We start from the raw sequence: 15099 nt of genomic DNA on the forward strand, positions 1-15099 counted from the left end.
GCTTTAGTCTGGAACCGCGCGACCGCTACGGTCGCAGGTTCGAAACCTGCCTTGGGCGTGGATGTGTGTGATGTCCTTAGGTTAGTTAGGTTGGTCAAACACAGCAGGTCGTAGCACGGGCCCTCCGTGTGCCACAAAGTGTGATCTCAAGATTATGGCAACAATTCCAGCAGACAGGAAACGTGTCCAGCCGCTACAGTAGGGGACGTTAGGTTCCCCGCCACGTTCCACAGCATGTTCGTAGCCACAAAAATGCAAACAAACTTCTCCTCTTTCTTGACAATGCAAGACGTCTGCTCAACCGAGAGGAGCTCACAAAGCTTCACTGGACTGTTCTTCCTCACCTACCGTACTGCTGAGATCTCGCACCTTCCGACTACCATACGTTTAGCCCAATGAAGGGTACACTCGATGGGAATCAGAACGTGGGTGACGAGAAGGATATAGATGCGGCAAAATGTTGACTCCTACGTCGACCAATACAGTGAAATCATGCGGACATAGAGGCCTTCCCAGTAAGGTAAACGTAAAATCATCGAAATGAACGGAGAGTATGTTGAAAAATAGAGTTTTGTAGCCAAAAGAGTTGGGTATAATATGGTGTATTTGAATGCCGAATAAAGCCAACCTGCTTTCAAAAAAATGTGTTGCATTACTTACTGAAAGCCCTTCGTAATATATTTCTAAAAGACAAAAATTCAAAGCGTTTCACTCTTAAAAATCGATCTCTTGTTTCGCAGGAATTACAATGTTAAAATTTAGAATTTATCTGTTTTGAACAGCTGTACCGATTGCGGTCATATGAGGAAGTTGGTCTTTCATGGTCAAATAAATAAAGAAATCACTTCGGATAATGGGGAAACAAAGTGTTACACCGCTACTATGCGGTATAAAAGTAATACCGAGGATATGTATCTTTCATTCTGTCTGGGTCTTTCATGTGTGTCGAGCACTGGTTAGGCTTAAAAAAGAAATATATTTCGCAAACCAAGAGAAATTAGATCCGCTACTTATTTACAGAGAATTCAGAAGGAAAGCGAAAATAACAGTTGAGTTGAACACACAAAGGTATGCCAACAGACTGTGTCCACCGGAATTACTATACAGAAGACATGGAGCGAGCCTACAGCGAGCCGAGCGGACGAAATAGATGTTCCAACAACTGTTGCTCATAAGCCACACGTTAGCTCCAGAGAAACTAAGAGTGCGTCTGAAAAAAGTGAACCCGGCGTTGTTTTCGCGTCAATAGGTTCCAAGCTGATCAGGTGTTACTGCATCAGCAGAGTAACTAGCGGGACTGCAGAGGCAATTGAGCCCTGTCGCTCGCCAGCCGTTGTGACCGAACTGTTGTAGGCGCTTCAGTCTGGAACCGCGCGACCGCTACGGTCGAAGGATCGAATCCTGCCTCGGGCATGGATGTGTGTGATGTCCTTAGGTTAGTTAGGTTTAAGTAGTTCTAAGTTCTAGGGAACTGATGACCTCAGCAGTTAAGTCCCACAGTGCTCAGAGCCATCAATATTCACCCTGATCACGAAATCCTCATCCTTGCTCACACCATCCCTGACACAGATACTACCACCGATGCCATTATTGCTTCCCATAACCTCCTTAGGTGCACCATAGAAGAATTATGCTGGGAGGCTGTATGTCCTTTCAGATCTCACGTTGTTTACCAAACCCTCCCAGATACAGTCCTAATCACCCACCCCGACAGAACCAGGATTTACCCCTCCCAGACTGGGATGCATACCGTGCCAAAATCCATACCCTAATCCAAAGGCTACGACATTTAAAACCCTTACAATATTCAGCCTCAGACTGGTTTCCTACAACACACCACCTCAAATGCAGGTTCCAATCAAACCCCATTCTGAACTATCTATTATGAACGTCGTACTCTGCCTCCCTGCACTACTCAAAGAAGCCCATCGTCTCTACAGAGAATTTCTTCATACTTCTGACCAAGACACTGTCACAAACCGCTGGTGGCTCTAGTGGCATGTCCACAGCATCTTACAAGTAAAAAGACGTCAGGATTCACACTTCATGTACACTAAACTAAAAGAAACATCAATAAACTCTACGATGTACTGGAAAGCAGTCCATAGGCTTTTTGGAAACAACCTCACTCCCAGGTTTACCATTCTACACAACAACAGACCCCTTCCTAACAACATTACTACAGCCGACCACTTCCCCTGCTACGTAGAGGACACTCTGACTATTCCACATCGTCCCAATTTGATAAATGGATGGATCACTACGTGTATGAACGTACAAACAGATATCCCAGCTTTCACGCCAAGCTTACTTACAGAGCATTTCACGAACAGGACTAAACACGCCAGTAACAGCTGAAGATAATAAACAAACACTTGCTAGGAAGCGGAACTCTGTCATGATCACGATACCATTACATATTACTGCCTCAAAGAAAGTCTCGACTGTACCCGAATCTCTTCCTATTCTTCCAATACCATCCTCTACACAGGTCATTACACAGAGCCGTGAAAAACATCCTAGATATTCCTCTTCCTGAACCTGGTAAACCATCCTGACAGACCTCATCCAACCGTCCTGTTGATCTAGTATCAGTTTTCATCAGAATCCTTGTAACCATCCGTACTCAACGAATCCATCAGCACCATGTAACACACCTTCCCATCCCTAGCACCCAATCTGACTGGCACTTAGAGCGTTCAACCGACAGTCAACGTCTTCACCTTACACAACTTACCTCCCATCAAAGAAATAAACGAGAATCCGTCACATTTTTCTCCTTTCATACCCCAAGGCTTCCCTGTGGGTGTGGTACTCTGGATTCCTCTTCAGGCTACAAATCTATGCAATAGCATTTAACTACATCCACCTTATAACATCTTTCCTTCACAGTCTTCCAGCATACGTCAAAACTAACCATACATGCTCCCACATATTTCACCCCTCTGCACGTGTGCCGCAAGGCTCTGTCCTGTCTTCCCTACTTTGCAACATGTGCACAGCAGACATTATCAAACCACCATCACCCACTTATCTCCTACAATGTTATGACGACACTGACTACTAGTTACCCAAAACACTTTCCAGGTCTCCCATGCGAAAACTGGACATAAAATACAGTGAGTAAAATCAAAATCTTTTGTAACAAATTGTTTTTAGGTCTAGAAAGCAATATAATTGTAAGTATGATTCAATGCAAGCCATGATAATACTCGGTTTTGTATTTACAAAGAGGGATTTAATATGCTGTTAACAAATAATACGTTTAATATATCGTCAGCCATTTGGAGAAAACCTTTCGGAGCACTGGCAACACCCTCACTGTACATTTAGTACGTTGTCAAGTATGTTGTCAACAATCAATCGCAGTTCGGAAAACAGTAACATACATAAATACTCGAACGAGAGGTAATTTTACTGTTCATCATCCTCCTTGTTGCAATATATACAAATGTGAAGTATTCAGCCATGAAGAAACAGCCATGAAGATTGCCTTGTCCGGGGACGTAAACAATCTACACGCTAGGTAATAAAACTATGTTCATACACATACTGACTGAAAACTTGAAGCCGGCCGGAGTGGCCGAGCGGTTAAAGGCGCTACAGTCTGGAACCGCACGACCGCTACGGTCGCAGGTTCGAATCCTGCCTCGGGCATGGATGTGTGTAATGTCCTTAGGTTAGTTAGGTTTAAGTAGTTCTAAGTTCTAGGGGACTTATGACCGCAGCAGTTGAGTCCCATAGTGCTCAGAGCCATTTGAACCATTTTTTTGAAAACTTGAACTACTCCATGAAGAATTTTTGAATGTCTAATGCTATAAAATATATGTATGTGTATGTTTGTTTAAAAGATAGAGAGAGGCTGCACAAGAAATGGGAATCAAAATGGAGACAATAAAAGATTAGTAAAAAAAGGCTGTCATGTAGATGGTCAGCATGATTGCATGATTTCCACTGAGCGCAAACTACGTTGGAGTAATAAGAAGTGAAGATTAAATTAGACCAATTCGTACTATGTGCTGTGTGGCATATATGCAGCTTATCGCTACTGTTGGGAAATTTGCGTATCGATGAAGCAATGGAAATCTTGTACAGAGAACGCTTATGGACCTGAGGTATGATTTACAGACTGCGCAATCTCTGTTGCCAACATTAACGAAAACATGTTGGAAGTAATGGACAGGAAACATACCACAGAAGATCGGTCGATGATTAACATGACTAATATACACTCCTGGAAATGGAAAAAAGAACACATTGACACCGGTGTGTCAGACCCACCATACTTGCTCCGGACACTGCGAGAGGGCTGTACAAGCAATGATCACGCGCACGGCACAGCGGACACACCAGGAACCGCGGTGTTGGCCGTCGAATGGCGCTAGCTGCGCAGCATTTGTGCACCGCCGCCGTCAGTGTCAGCCAGTTTGCCGTGGCATACGGAGCTCCATCGCAGTCTTTAACACTGGTAGCATGCCGCGACAGCGTGGACGTGAACCGTATGTGCAGTTGACGGACTTTGAGCGAGGGCGTATAATGGGCATGCGGGAGGCCGGGTGGACGTACCGCCGAATTGCTCAACACGTGGGGCGTGAGGTCTCCACAGTACATCGATGTTGTCGCCAGTGGTTGGCGGAAGGTGCACGTGCCCGTCGACCTGGGACCGGACCGCAGCGACGCACGGATGCACGCCAAGACCGTAGGATCCTACGCAGTGCCGTAGGGGACCGCACCGCCACTTCCCAGCAAATTAGGGACACTGTTGCTCCTGGGGTATCGGCGAGGACCATTCGCAACCGTCTCCATGAAGCTGGGCTACGGTCCCGCACACCGTTAGGCCGTCTTCCGCTCACGCCCCAACATCGTGCAGCCCGCCTCCAGTGGTGTCGCGACAGGCGTGAATGGAGGGACGAATGGAGACGTGTCGTCTTCAGCGATGAGAGTCGCTTCTGCCTTGGTGCCAATGATGGTCGTATGCGTGTTTGGCGCCGTGCAGGTGAGCGCCACAATCAGGACTGCATACGACCGAGGCACACAGGGCCAACACCCGGCATCATGGTGTGGGGAGCGATCTCCTACACTGGCCGTACACCACTGGTGATCGTCGAGGGGACACTGAATAGTGCACGGTACATCCAAACCGTCATCGAACCCATCGTTCTACCATTCCTAGACCGGCAAGGGAACTTGCTGTTCCAACAGGACAATGCACGTCCGCATGTATCCCGTGCCACCCAACGTGCTCTAGAAGGTGTAAGTCAATTACCCTGGCCAGCAAGATCTCCGGATCTGTCCCCCATTGAGCATGTTTGGGACTGGATGAAGCGTCGTCTCACGCGGTCTGCACGTCCAGCACGAACGCTGGTCCAACTGAGGCGCCAGGTGGAAATGGCATGGCAAGCCGTTCCACAGGACTACACCCAGCATCTCTACGATCGTCTCCATGGGAGAATAGCAGCCTGCATTGCTGCGAAAGGTGGATATACACTGTACTAGTGTCGACATTGTGCATGCTCTGTTGCCTGTATCTATGTGCCTGTGGTTCTGTCAGTGTGATCATGTGATGTATCTGACCCCAGGAATGTGTCAATAAAGTTTCCCCTTCCTGGGACAATGAATTCACAGTGTTCTTATTTCAATTTCCAGGAGTGTAGATATATTCTGTTGCGTCCTGTCCACTCTTCTAATGTAGGATGCCTAGGAAACCTGCTTTCTCTGGTCGCTAGACAACAGTTCAAGCAAATCGTATTAATGAATTTTTATTGCAGTAAGATAAATGAAAAGACTTAACTTTGAAATACTGAAGTGTCGCACGCAATCAGCGACAGACAAATAAGATGTTTCTTCAGTATGTACGATTCGTAATACAAGTGCAACAATACAAGTCCTAAGTCACTGCTGTAGCATTCGTAGACTGCCTAGACTTCAACTGGGCTGCGACCAGGCGGGGCGGCGCTTATGTGAGGCCGCTGCTGTCCCGGTGTCGTCCTGGAGAGGGTCCGGCAGCGTGCTACTGGCTGACGACGTCTCACAGCCCTCTCTGCTCTGATGTTCTAGACCGACGTGCCGGCGCTTGACGTTACGCCGGAACATATTCACCGTCTTTGTAGGTAACATAACCAACCCCCCCCCCCCCATCTTCATCATCACAAAATAAAGGTTATGGCTTGTCGCTGCAATCAATCTCTCTATTTACTATTGTGATCTCTCATTTCTTGATAATGTATACACTTTTTTACCTCCGATAGGTGTTTCTTGTTTCCCCCTGGTTTTATTTCACAAACTTTTTCCTTCCAGTATATTTACTAAAAGCTATTGTGTCTACATGAGTGACCAAAAAGTTTCCGATTTACATTTTTCTGCCTTCTCCGGTCATTGATTTCCTTCAGAACTTCTTCATTGGTTTTATATCTGCGCAGATGGTCATCGTTAGCCTTCCCCATTGCCACGTTTTCTTCGTTTCAAGGCTCTTTCCATCCGTTGTGAAAAGTGTCCAGCCTTCTCACCTCTATAGTAGAACACTCCAGGTACACTTCTTGAAAAACTGTCTTACTTTTTTGTACCAAATATCTTGTCTACTAATTTGGGTCTTTCAATGAAGGCACGCTTCTCGTTTCCAGTTCATTTTCTATTATCCATGTCACATTTATTGCCTTTTGTAATCAAGGTACCTAAACAACAAAATTCATCGACTTTTTCTGTTTCGTGTGTTTAAATTTTGATGCTATACATCCAACTCATTATCGATTTGCTTACATCATTTGAATTACTTACTGTCTTTTTCACTATTGATTTTAAGTTAATTTTTTTTTACAATAGCTGATAATTAAGGCAATGTATTCTGCATGTGTTTCTTGCTTATTTAGGCAATATCATCCGCAAATCTATGGTGAATCGGAATTCCGTTCACTTTAACTCTAGATGATCCACCTCTGAAGATCTCAATGGTTTTTACGAGGAAAACGTTAAACACATATAGTGGTAAATAAACCTCATTGTCTTACTCATATCTAATATGGCTTTATAGTGTTCTGTATTTATCCCTATCTCACACCTTGGTAATTGTATGTGTTTAATAATGTAGAATTTTTCTCGTCTTGTAACGTTCCTTATTTATAAATATTTGTGTTTGTTAGTGGACACACAATGCGCAATGTTTGCCTTGCGGAAATTTACTGTGTAATGTGTTGTTGAGCAAATGGTGAACTTAACCAGTTTTACTGTACCAAAGAAAAGTTAAACAACTTAATCTGGAAAACCAGTATGTAATGTCTATAACGAAATCAATCCCTCTGAAATTTACTCAGTCTCGGGAGCACCGAGTTCTATGGCCCTGTGCAATAAACTGATAAAATTCCCTGTGCAAATAAACAATAAAATAAATTTTGCTTACCTATTGAGTCGCAACGGATGTAATCTTGGTATTCGGTTCACTCCACAGTAGGCATACAAAATACTCCATCTTGGCTCAGCGAAGTGCAGTTCCGGCTGCAAAATTGCTTCATACAAATAATGTCGAAAAAATGGTTCAAATGGCTCTGAGCATTATGGGACTTAACATCTATGGTCATCAGTCCCCTAGAACTTAGAACTACTTAAACCTAACTAACCTAAGGACATCACACACATCCATGCCCGAGGCAGGATTCGAACCTGTGACCGCAGCAGTCGCGCGGCTCCGGACTGAGCGCCTAGAACCGCTAGACCACCGCGGCCGGCCAAATAATGTCAGTAGATTAGTTGACAAATGAATAACCTCGGAAATGATCAGTGATAATTTTGGATAGTGGCTCAGTGCTGCGCAGTGCTGCTCGCATTGAAACTGTTACAAACGTTAATACTTTTCTGATCCTGGCACATTAATATTTTTCTGACTCTGATTGAAAAATTATTTTTTTATAAAAATACTCACTGGATTTAAACAAACACGACATGGAAGAGGATGAGGTAATGATAACGGGATATGCTAAGACCTAATGCTTCAGTTTGAAAATTCTATTCGAAATAAAATTTCTCCTTCACAAAATCTAATATGAAAGAAATTACTTTAACTTCCAAATCAGTGAGGTTCTCAAATGTTCTACAACTCTCACTTACTGTCGTAATTAAAAATACTTCAATTGTTACACCACAAAAGGTCTGAGATCGTTTGACAAAATAGGTTCCAAAATTTAGCTTGTCTGTATCAGGATTACAAATCGGGTATACCTAATCAACCTATACAGGGCTATTACAAATGATTGAAGCGATTTCATAAATTCACTGTAGCTCCATTCCTTGACATATGGTCACGACACACTACAGATACGTAGAAAAACTCATAAAGTTTTGTTCGGCTGAAGCCCCACTTCACGTTTCTGCCGCCAGAGCGCTCGAGAGCGCAGTGAGACAAAATGGCGACAGGAGCCGAGAAAGCGTATGTCGTGATTGAAATGCACTCACATCAGTCAGTCATAACAGTGCAAGGACACATCAGGACGAAGTTCAACAAAGATCCACCAACTGCTAACTCCATTCAGCGATGGTATGCGCAGTTTAAAGCTTCTGGATGCCTCTGTAAGGGGAAATCAACGGGTCGGCCTGCAGTAAGCAGTGAGCGAAGAAACGGTTGACCGCGTGCGGGCAAGTTTCACGCGTAGCCCGCGGAAAATTGGCTCATGCCACAACTGGAGACCGACAGCGCCGACTTCATCTTTCAACAGGATGGTGCTCCACCGCACTTCCATCATGATGTTCGGCATTTCTTAAACAGGAGATTGGAAAACCGATGGATCGGTCGTGGTGGAGATCATGATCAGCAATTCATGTCATGGCTTCCACGCTCTCCCGACTTAACCCCATGCGATTTCTTTCTGTGGGGTTATGCGAAACCTCCTCTACCAAGAAACGTGCCAGAACTGCGAGCTCGCATCAACGCTTTCGCAACAACGCTTTCGAACTCATTGACGGGGACATGCTGCGCCGAGTGTGGGAGGAACTTGATTATCGGCTTGATGTCTGCCGAATCACTAAAGGGGCACATATCGAACATTTGTGAATGCCTAAAAAAACTTTTTGAGTTTTTGTATGTGTGTGCAAAGCATTGTGAAAATATCTCAAATAATAAAGTTATTGTAGAGCTGTGAAATCGCTTCAATCATTTGTAATAACCCTGTACATTAAATCTGATGGCAAATACTTGGTTCCTACATTCAAGGATCGGTACTGCTAGAATTAGCAAACTTGCCATTGCGTTGTTGCATGCTTAAAACTAAATATGCAAAATTTAATTACCTCAAAAAACTGTATTATGTTGCGTCCATAGTCCAACAGCTAAATTCTCACAACTGTCCACTAGCTTTTAGTATCAAATTCTACCTACGACACAGTGCAACGGCAACTGCTACTGCGCTCCGCGCGTCCCTACTTACAATCGATTCTGCCACTCTGACAACATCTTTGGCTGAGGGGTGTCAAAGATACAATCTCTTCTACATGTGATAACCATTTCATGTCATTTTCATGAAACATATTATAAAATCGGGTTCCACGAGCAAGTGGGTCCCTCACAACGTACTGTATATGCCGTGATATCCCGTTTGTGTCACATGACGTTGACAGAAGGGAAAGGGTGAAACCCGGTGCTGGGACATAGCCTGCTCCACTCTAATATCACCAAGGAGGCAGCAGTTGGACCGATCATCATCAACAGTGTCACGTGCCTCACTCCAGAAAGACACAGAGTTCAGGATTGGAATTTAATCCAAGACACTGTCGCAACTCCTGGTGATCTGACAGTATACGCCACCACTTCAAGGTGGCCAAACCTTACCGGCGAAAATTTCTTTCACTATCAGGATTCACACTGGCTATCTCAGAGTGGAGAACCACGACCACATGCTTGCGCTAACCACCTCGATACCGAAGGAGGGTGCTAGTTTGTTGAACGATGTCTTCGAAGAATGATACTAGAATTTAATCATCGAACAGGTTTTATATTTGTAGGGTTAAGGTTATTATCGTAAATCTGGTTTATATATAGTACATTGGAACAACTTTTGAGTACTTTGAAACACGTTGGTCTGGTAATCGTATAGTTCAGGTCCTCTCTTAGCGGCCTTTGGTAATCCTGCCGTTTTGTGAAGGAACTATGCAGTGTTTCTTTGATTCTGTGTTTCCACGCACAAGTCTCTGACCAGAACAGTTTTTGAAATTATAGAAGCTGCATTCTACCTTAGTCTGCAATAAAACATAAGAAGCCTCTCTGGGCTAGGGACCACTGGAGGAGAGTGTCCTCGGCAACGGTCAAACGACACTTCATCTTTGCCTTGCAATGGAGCAAAAGCATGGACCAGTATATTTGGTCAGGCATGAGGAGCTGGTATGTCTCTTCATGTACATGGTGTAACGGGTATAAACGCAGATACTGCTATTGGTGACTGGCGACGGTGTGCTGAAGAAAATGGAATCAATAGTTACGTCATTTGCAGAATAATTATAGCTATTACAAGTTATATGTTTTTAGGCTGGCTAGTACCTCCAAGTACTTGTGGCAGGAGCGAGCCATCAATGTTTATTTCCCCTGGGCAGCAGGTCAGGTGTTGAAGTGTTGATACGAGGACCCAACTCGCTCTTGGTGGTGCAGAAAACATCCGATATGAGTGTACATACTAAAGTATTACATATATAAATATCCGAAATTATACCCATTACACCATCTATAGACCAAAGCGGTGTCTAAATGTTTTAACGAGTTTGGCGTTTCTTTCTTGCACTGCAGGAGTGCTTTGCCCATACTTTTTAACAAAAATTCGATGTAATTGTGTGATTTCATGCTACTTTCTTTGTCTACTGGATACGTAGCTGTAGCTCAATTTAGTCATTCTGTAATACGAATGAGTGCTTTATACTGCTTTCTTTCACTGTTGAAAACTGTCGGTAGAGTGGTTCATATTACGTTCCTATAAATTTCCAATTTAATACTCTGATTTTTTCCGTCTTGTTTATATATTGTATCACAAGGCCGTGGGTCATTTTCTTTGTTGTCATTGGTGCTTCTTCCACTGCCTAAAATATTGTGAAATTGTTTGCTTATAGCTTTCCTACAAATTCCTTATTTAACTGTCTGATTTCATTTCAGTTTCCCTGTGTAGAGAAGCATGTGGCCGCAGCTTATCTTAGCTGGGAGATGAATCTATTGAAGGTTTTCGTAACTCTTGTGTGTGAAGTACATTTTGTTTCGTGTGTTTCTGTACTCCAGCAGTACGCTAGTAGTTCTTCCTCCAAACTGTGTCACATACTTAAGAAGGACGATCGATTATCCCACCTCAGTCTTCCTTTCCACATCTGAATGCTGTGTGCTGCTCTTGTTAGTAGTATGATGTGTTCTTCACCCCGATTAGATGTTAATGATGTTATCTATTATTACTGGACGTTGTGTTATTGCGGTGATATTCGTTGTGCAGTGCACGAGCTATCCATACAAAAAAATGTTATTTCCATTTTTAACTTCTTATGTAATAGAAGCCAGAATGTTATCTTCGATGCCTAGTTTTCATAAGGGACAACAGTATCGTCAGGAATGTCACAGGGAAGTGTGATAGGATCGCTGTTACTTTCTGTATACAAATATGATATGGCAGACTGGGTGGGCCGCAAACTGCCATTGTTTACCTATGATGCTGTGGTGTACATGAAGGTGTCGAAGCCGACTGTAAGAGAATACAAGATGTTATAGACAACTTTGTAGTTGGTGTGATGAATGGAAGCTAGCTCTAAATGTAGATAAATGTAAGTTAATGCAGATGAGTAGGAAAAGCATTAGTGGTGTGCAGCTTGACACTGTTGTTGTTGTTGTTGTGGTCTTCAGTCCTGAGACTGGTTTGATGCAGCTCTCCATGCTACTCTATCCTGTGCAAGCTTCTTCATCTCCCAGTACCTACTGCAACCTACATCCTTCTGAATCTGCTTGGCGTATTCATCTCTTGGTCTCCCCCTACGATTTTTACCCTCCACGCTGCCCTCCAATACTAAATTGGTGATCCCTTGATGCCTCAGAACATGTCCTACCAACCGATCCCTTCTTCTGGTCAAGTTATGCCACAAACTTCTCTTCTCCCCAATCCTATTCAATACTTCCTCATCAGTTATGTGATCTACCCATCTAATCTTCAGCATTCTTCTGTAGCACCACATTCCGAAAGCTTCTATTCTCTTCTTGTCCAAACTATTTACCGTCCATGTTTCACTTCCATATATGGCTACACTCCATACAAATACTTTCAGAAATGACTTCCTGACACTTAAATCTATACTCGATGTTAACAAATTTTTCTTCTTCAGAAACGCTTTCCTTGCCATTGCCAGTCTACATTTTATATCCTCTCTACTTCGACCATCATCAGTTATTTTGCTCCCCAAATAACAAAACTCCTTTACTACTTTAAGTGTCTCATTTCCTAATCTAATACCCTCAACATCACCCGACTTAATTCGACTACATTCCATTATCCTCGTTTTGCTTTTGTTGATGTTCATCTTATATCCTCCTTTCAAGACACTGTCCATTCCATTCAACTGCTCTTCCAAGTCCTTTGCTGTCTCTGACAGAATTACAATGTCATCGGCGAACCTCAAAGTTTTTATTTCTTCTCCATGGATTTTAATACCTACTCCGAATTTTTCTTTTGTTTCCTTTACTGCTTGCTCAATATACAGATTGAATAACATCGGGGAGAGGCTACAACCCTGTCTTACTCTCTTCCCAACCACTGCTTCCCTTTCATGTCCCTCGACTCTTATAACTGCCATCTGGTTTCTGTACAAATTGTAAATAGCCTTTCGCTCCCTGTATTTTACCCCTGCCACCTTTAGAACTTGAAAGAGAGTATTCCAGTCAACATTGTCAAAAGCTTTCTCTAAGTCTACAAATGCTAGAAACGTAGGTTTGCCTTTCCTTTGCTTGACACTATCAAGTTGTTTAAATAACTGGGCGCAAAGTTGCAATGCGATGTGAAATGGAACGACCATGTGGGGACTGATTTAGGGAAGGTGAATGGTCGATTTTGGTTTATTGGGAAAATTTCGGGAAAGTGTGGTTTATCTGTAAAGAAGAAATCAGATCGGATGCTAATGCAACCTATTGTTGAGTACTGCTCGACTGTTTGGGCTCTGTACCAGGTCAGTTTAAAGGTTGACCTCGAAGCAATTCAGAGGCGGGCTGTTAGATTCGTTACCACTGGGTTCGACCAACACGTGAGTATTACGAACGTGCTTCGTGAACTCAAATGGGAGTCACTGGAGGGAAGATGGCTTTCATTTTTTTTATTATTTTTTTTTTTCGGGACACTGTTGAGAACATTTAGAGAACCGGCATTTGAGGCTGCCTGCACAATGATTCTACTGCCAATAACGTACATTTCGCGTAAGGACCACGAAGATAAGAGGAGAGAAATTAGGGCTCCTACAGAGGCATATACACTCCTGGAAATGGAAAAAAGAACACATTGACACCGGTGTGTCAGACCCACCATACTTGCTCCGAACACTGCGAGAGGGCTATACAAGCAATGATCACACGCACGGCACAGCGGACGCACCAGGAACCGCGGTGTTGGCCGTCGAATTGCGCTAGCTGCGCAGCATTTGTGCACCGCCGACGTCAGTGTCAGCCAGTTTGCCGTGGCATACGGAGCTCCATCGCAGTCTTTAACACTGGTAGCATGCCGCGACAGCGTGGACGTGAACCGTATGTGCAGTTGACGGACTTTGAGCGAGGGCGTATAGTGGGCATGCGGGAGGCCGGGTGGACGTACCGCCGAATTGCTCAACACGTGGGGCGTGAGGTCTCCACAGTACATCGATGTTGTCGCCAGTGGTCGGCGGAAGGTGCACGTGCCCGTCGACCTGGGACCGGACCGCAGCGACGCACGGATGCACGCCAAGACCGTAGGATCCTGCGCAGTGCCGTAGGGGACCGCACCGCCACTTCCCAGCAAATTAGGGACACTGTTGCTCCTGGGGTATCGGCGAGGACCATTCACAACCGTCTCCATGAAGCTGGGCTACGGTCCCGCACACCGTTAGGCCGTCTTCCGCTCACGCCCCAACATCGTGCAGCCCGCCTCCAGTGGTGTCGCGACAGGCGTGAATGGAGGGACGAATGGAGACGTGTCGTCTTCAGCGATGAGAGTCGCTTCTGCCTTGGTGCCAATGATGGTCGTATGCGTGTTTGGCGCCGTGCAGGTGAGCGCCACAATCAGGACTGCATACGACCGAGGCACACAGGGCCAACACCCGGCATCATGGTGTGGGGAGCGATCTCCTACACTGGCCGTACACCACTGGTGATCGTCGAGGGGACACTGAATAGTGCACGGTACATCCAAACCGTCATCGAACCCATCGTTCTACCATTCCTAGACCGGCAAGGGAACTTGCTGTTCCAACAGGACAATGCACGTCCGCATGTATCCCGTGCCACCCAACGTGCTCTAGAAGGTGTAAGTCAACTACCCTGGCCAGCAAGATCTCCGGATCTGTCCCCCATTGAGCATGTTTGGGACTGGATGAAGCGTCGTCTCACGCGGTCTGCACGTCCAGCACGAACGCTGGTCCAACTGAGGCGCCAGGTGGAAATGGCATGGCAAGCCGTTCCACAGGAGTACATCCAGCATCTCTACAATCGTCTCCATGGGAGAATAGCAGCCTGCATTGCTGCGAAAGGTGGATATACACTGTACTAGTGCCGACATTGTGCATGCTCTGTTGCCTGTGTCTATGTGCCTGTGGTTCTGTCAGTGTGATCATGTGATGTATCTGACCCCAGGAATGTGTCAATAAAGTTTCCCCTTCCTGGGACAATGAATTCACAGTGTTCTTATTTCAATTTCCAGGAGTGTAGATTGCCGTTTTTCTCTCGCTCTATTTGCAAGTGGAACAGGAAAGTAAATGACTAGTAGTGGTACACGGTACTCTCCGCCACGCACCGTACGGTGATTTGGGAAGTACGTAGGTAGATGTAGATGTAGGAAAATCCAGGATGGAATGCAACAATATTATGGAAAGGGTAGTCGCTACTCACCATATAGCGCAGATGCTGAGCTGCAGATAGGCACAATA

General features: G+C 44.8%; 1 protein-coding gene across 1 annotated transcript in view; it reads left to right on the plus strand.

Moving 5' to 3' along the window:
* Window positions 1–4375: 4375 nt before the first annotated feature.
* Window positions 4376–15099, plus strand: part of LOC126101253 (uncharacterized) — an 83538-nt gene continuing 72814 nt past the window's right edge. Inside the window, exon 1 of the mRNA XM_049911941.1 lies at window positions 4376–4499. Within this exon, the coding sequence (XP_049767898.1) occupies window positions 4376–4499 (124 nt within the window). The remainder of the gene's footprint in view (window positions 4500–15099) is intronic.

The sequence above is a fragment of the Schistocerca cancellata genome, chromosome 9 (assembly GCF_023864275.1).
Source record: "Schistocerca cancellata isolate TAMUIC-IGC-003103 chromosome 9, iqSchCanc2.1, whole genome shotgun sequence".
Lineage (NCBI taxonomy): Eukaryota > Metazoa > Arthropoda > Insecta > Orthoptera > Acrididae > Schistocerca > Schistocerca cancellata.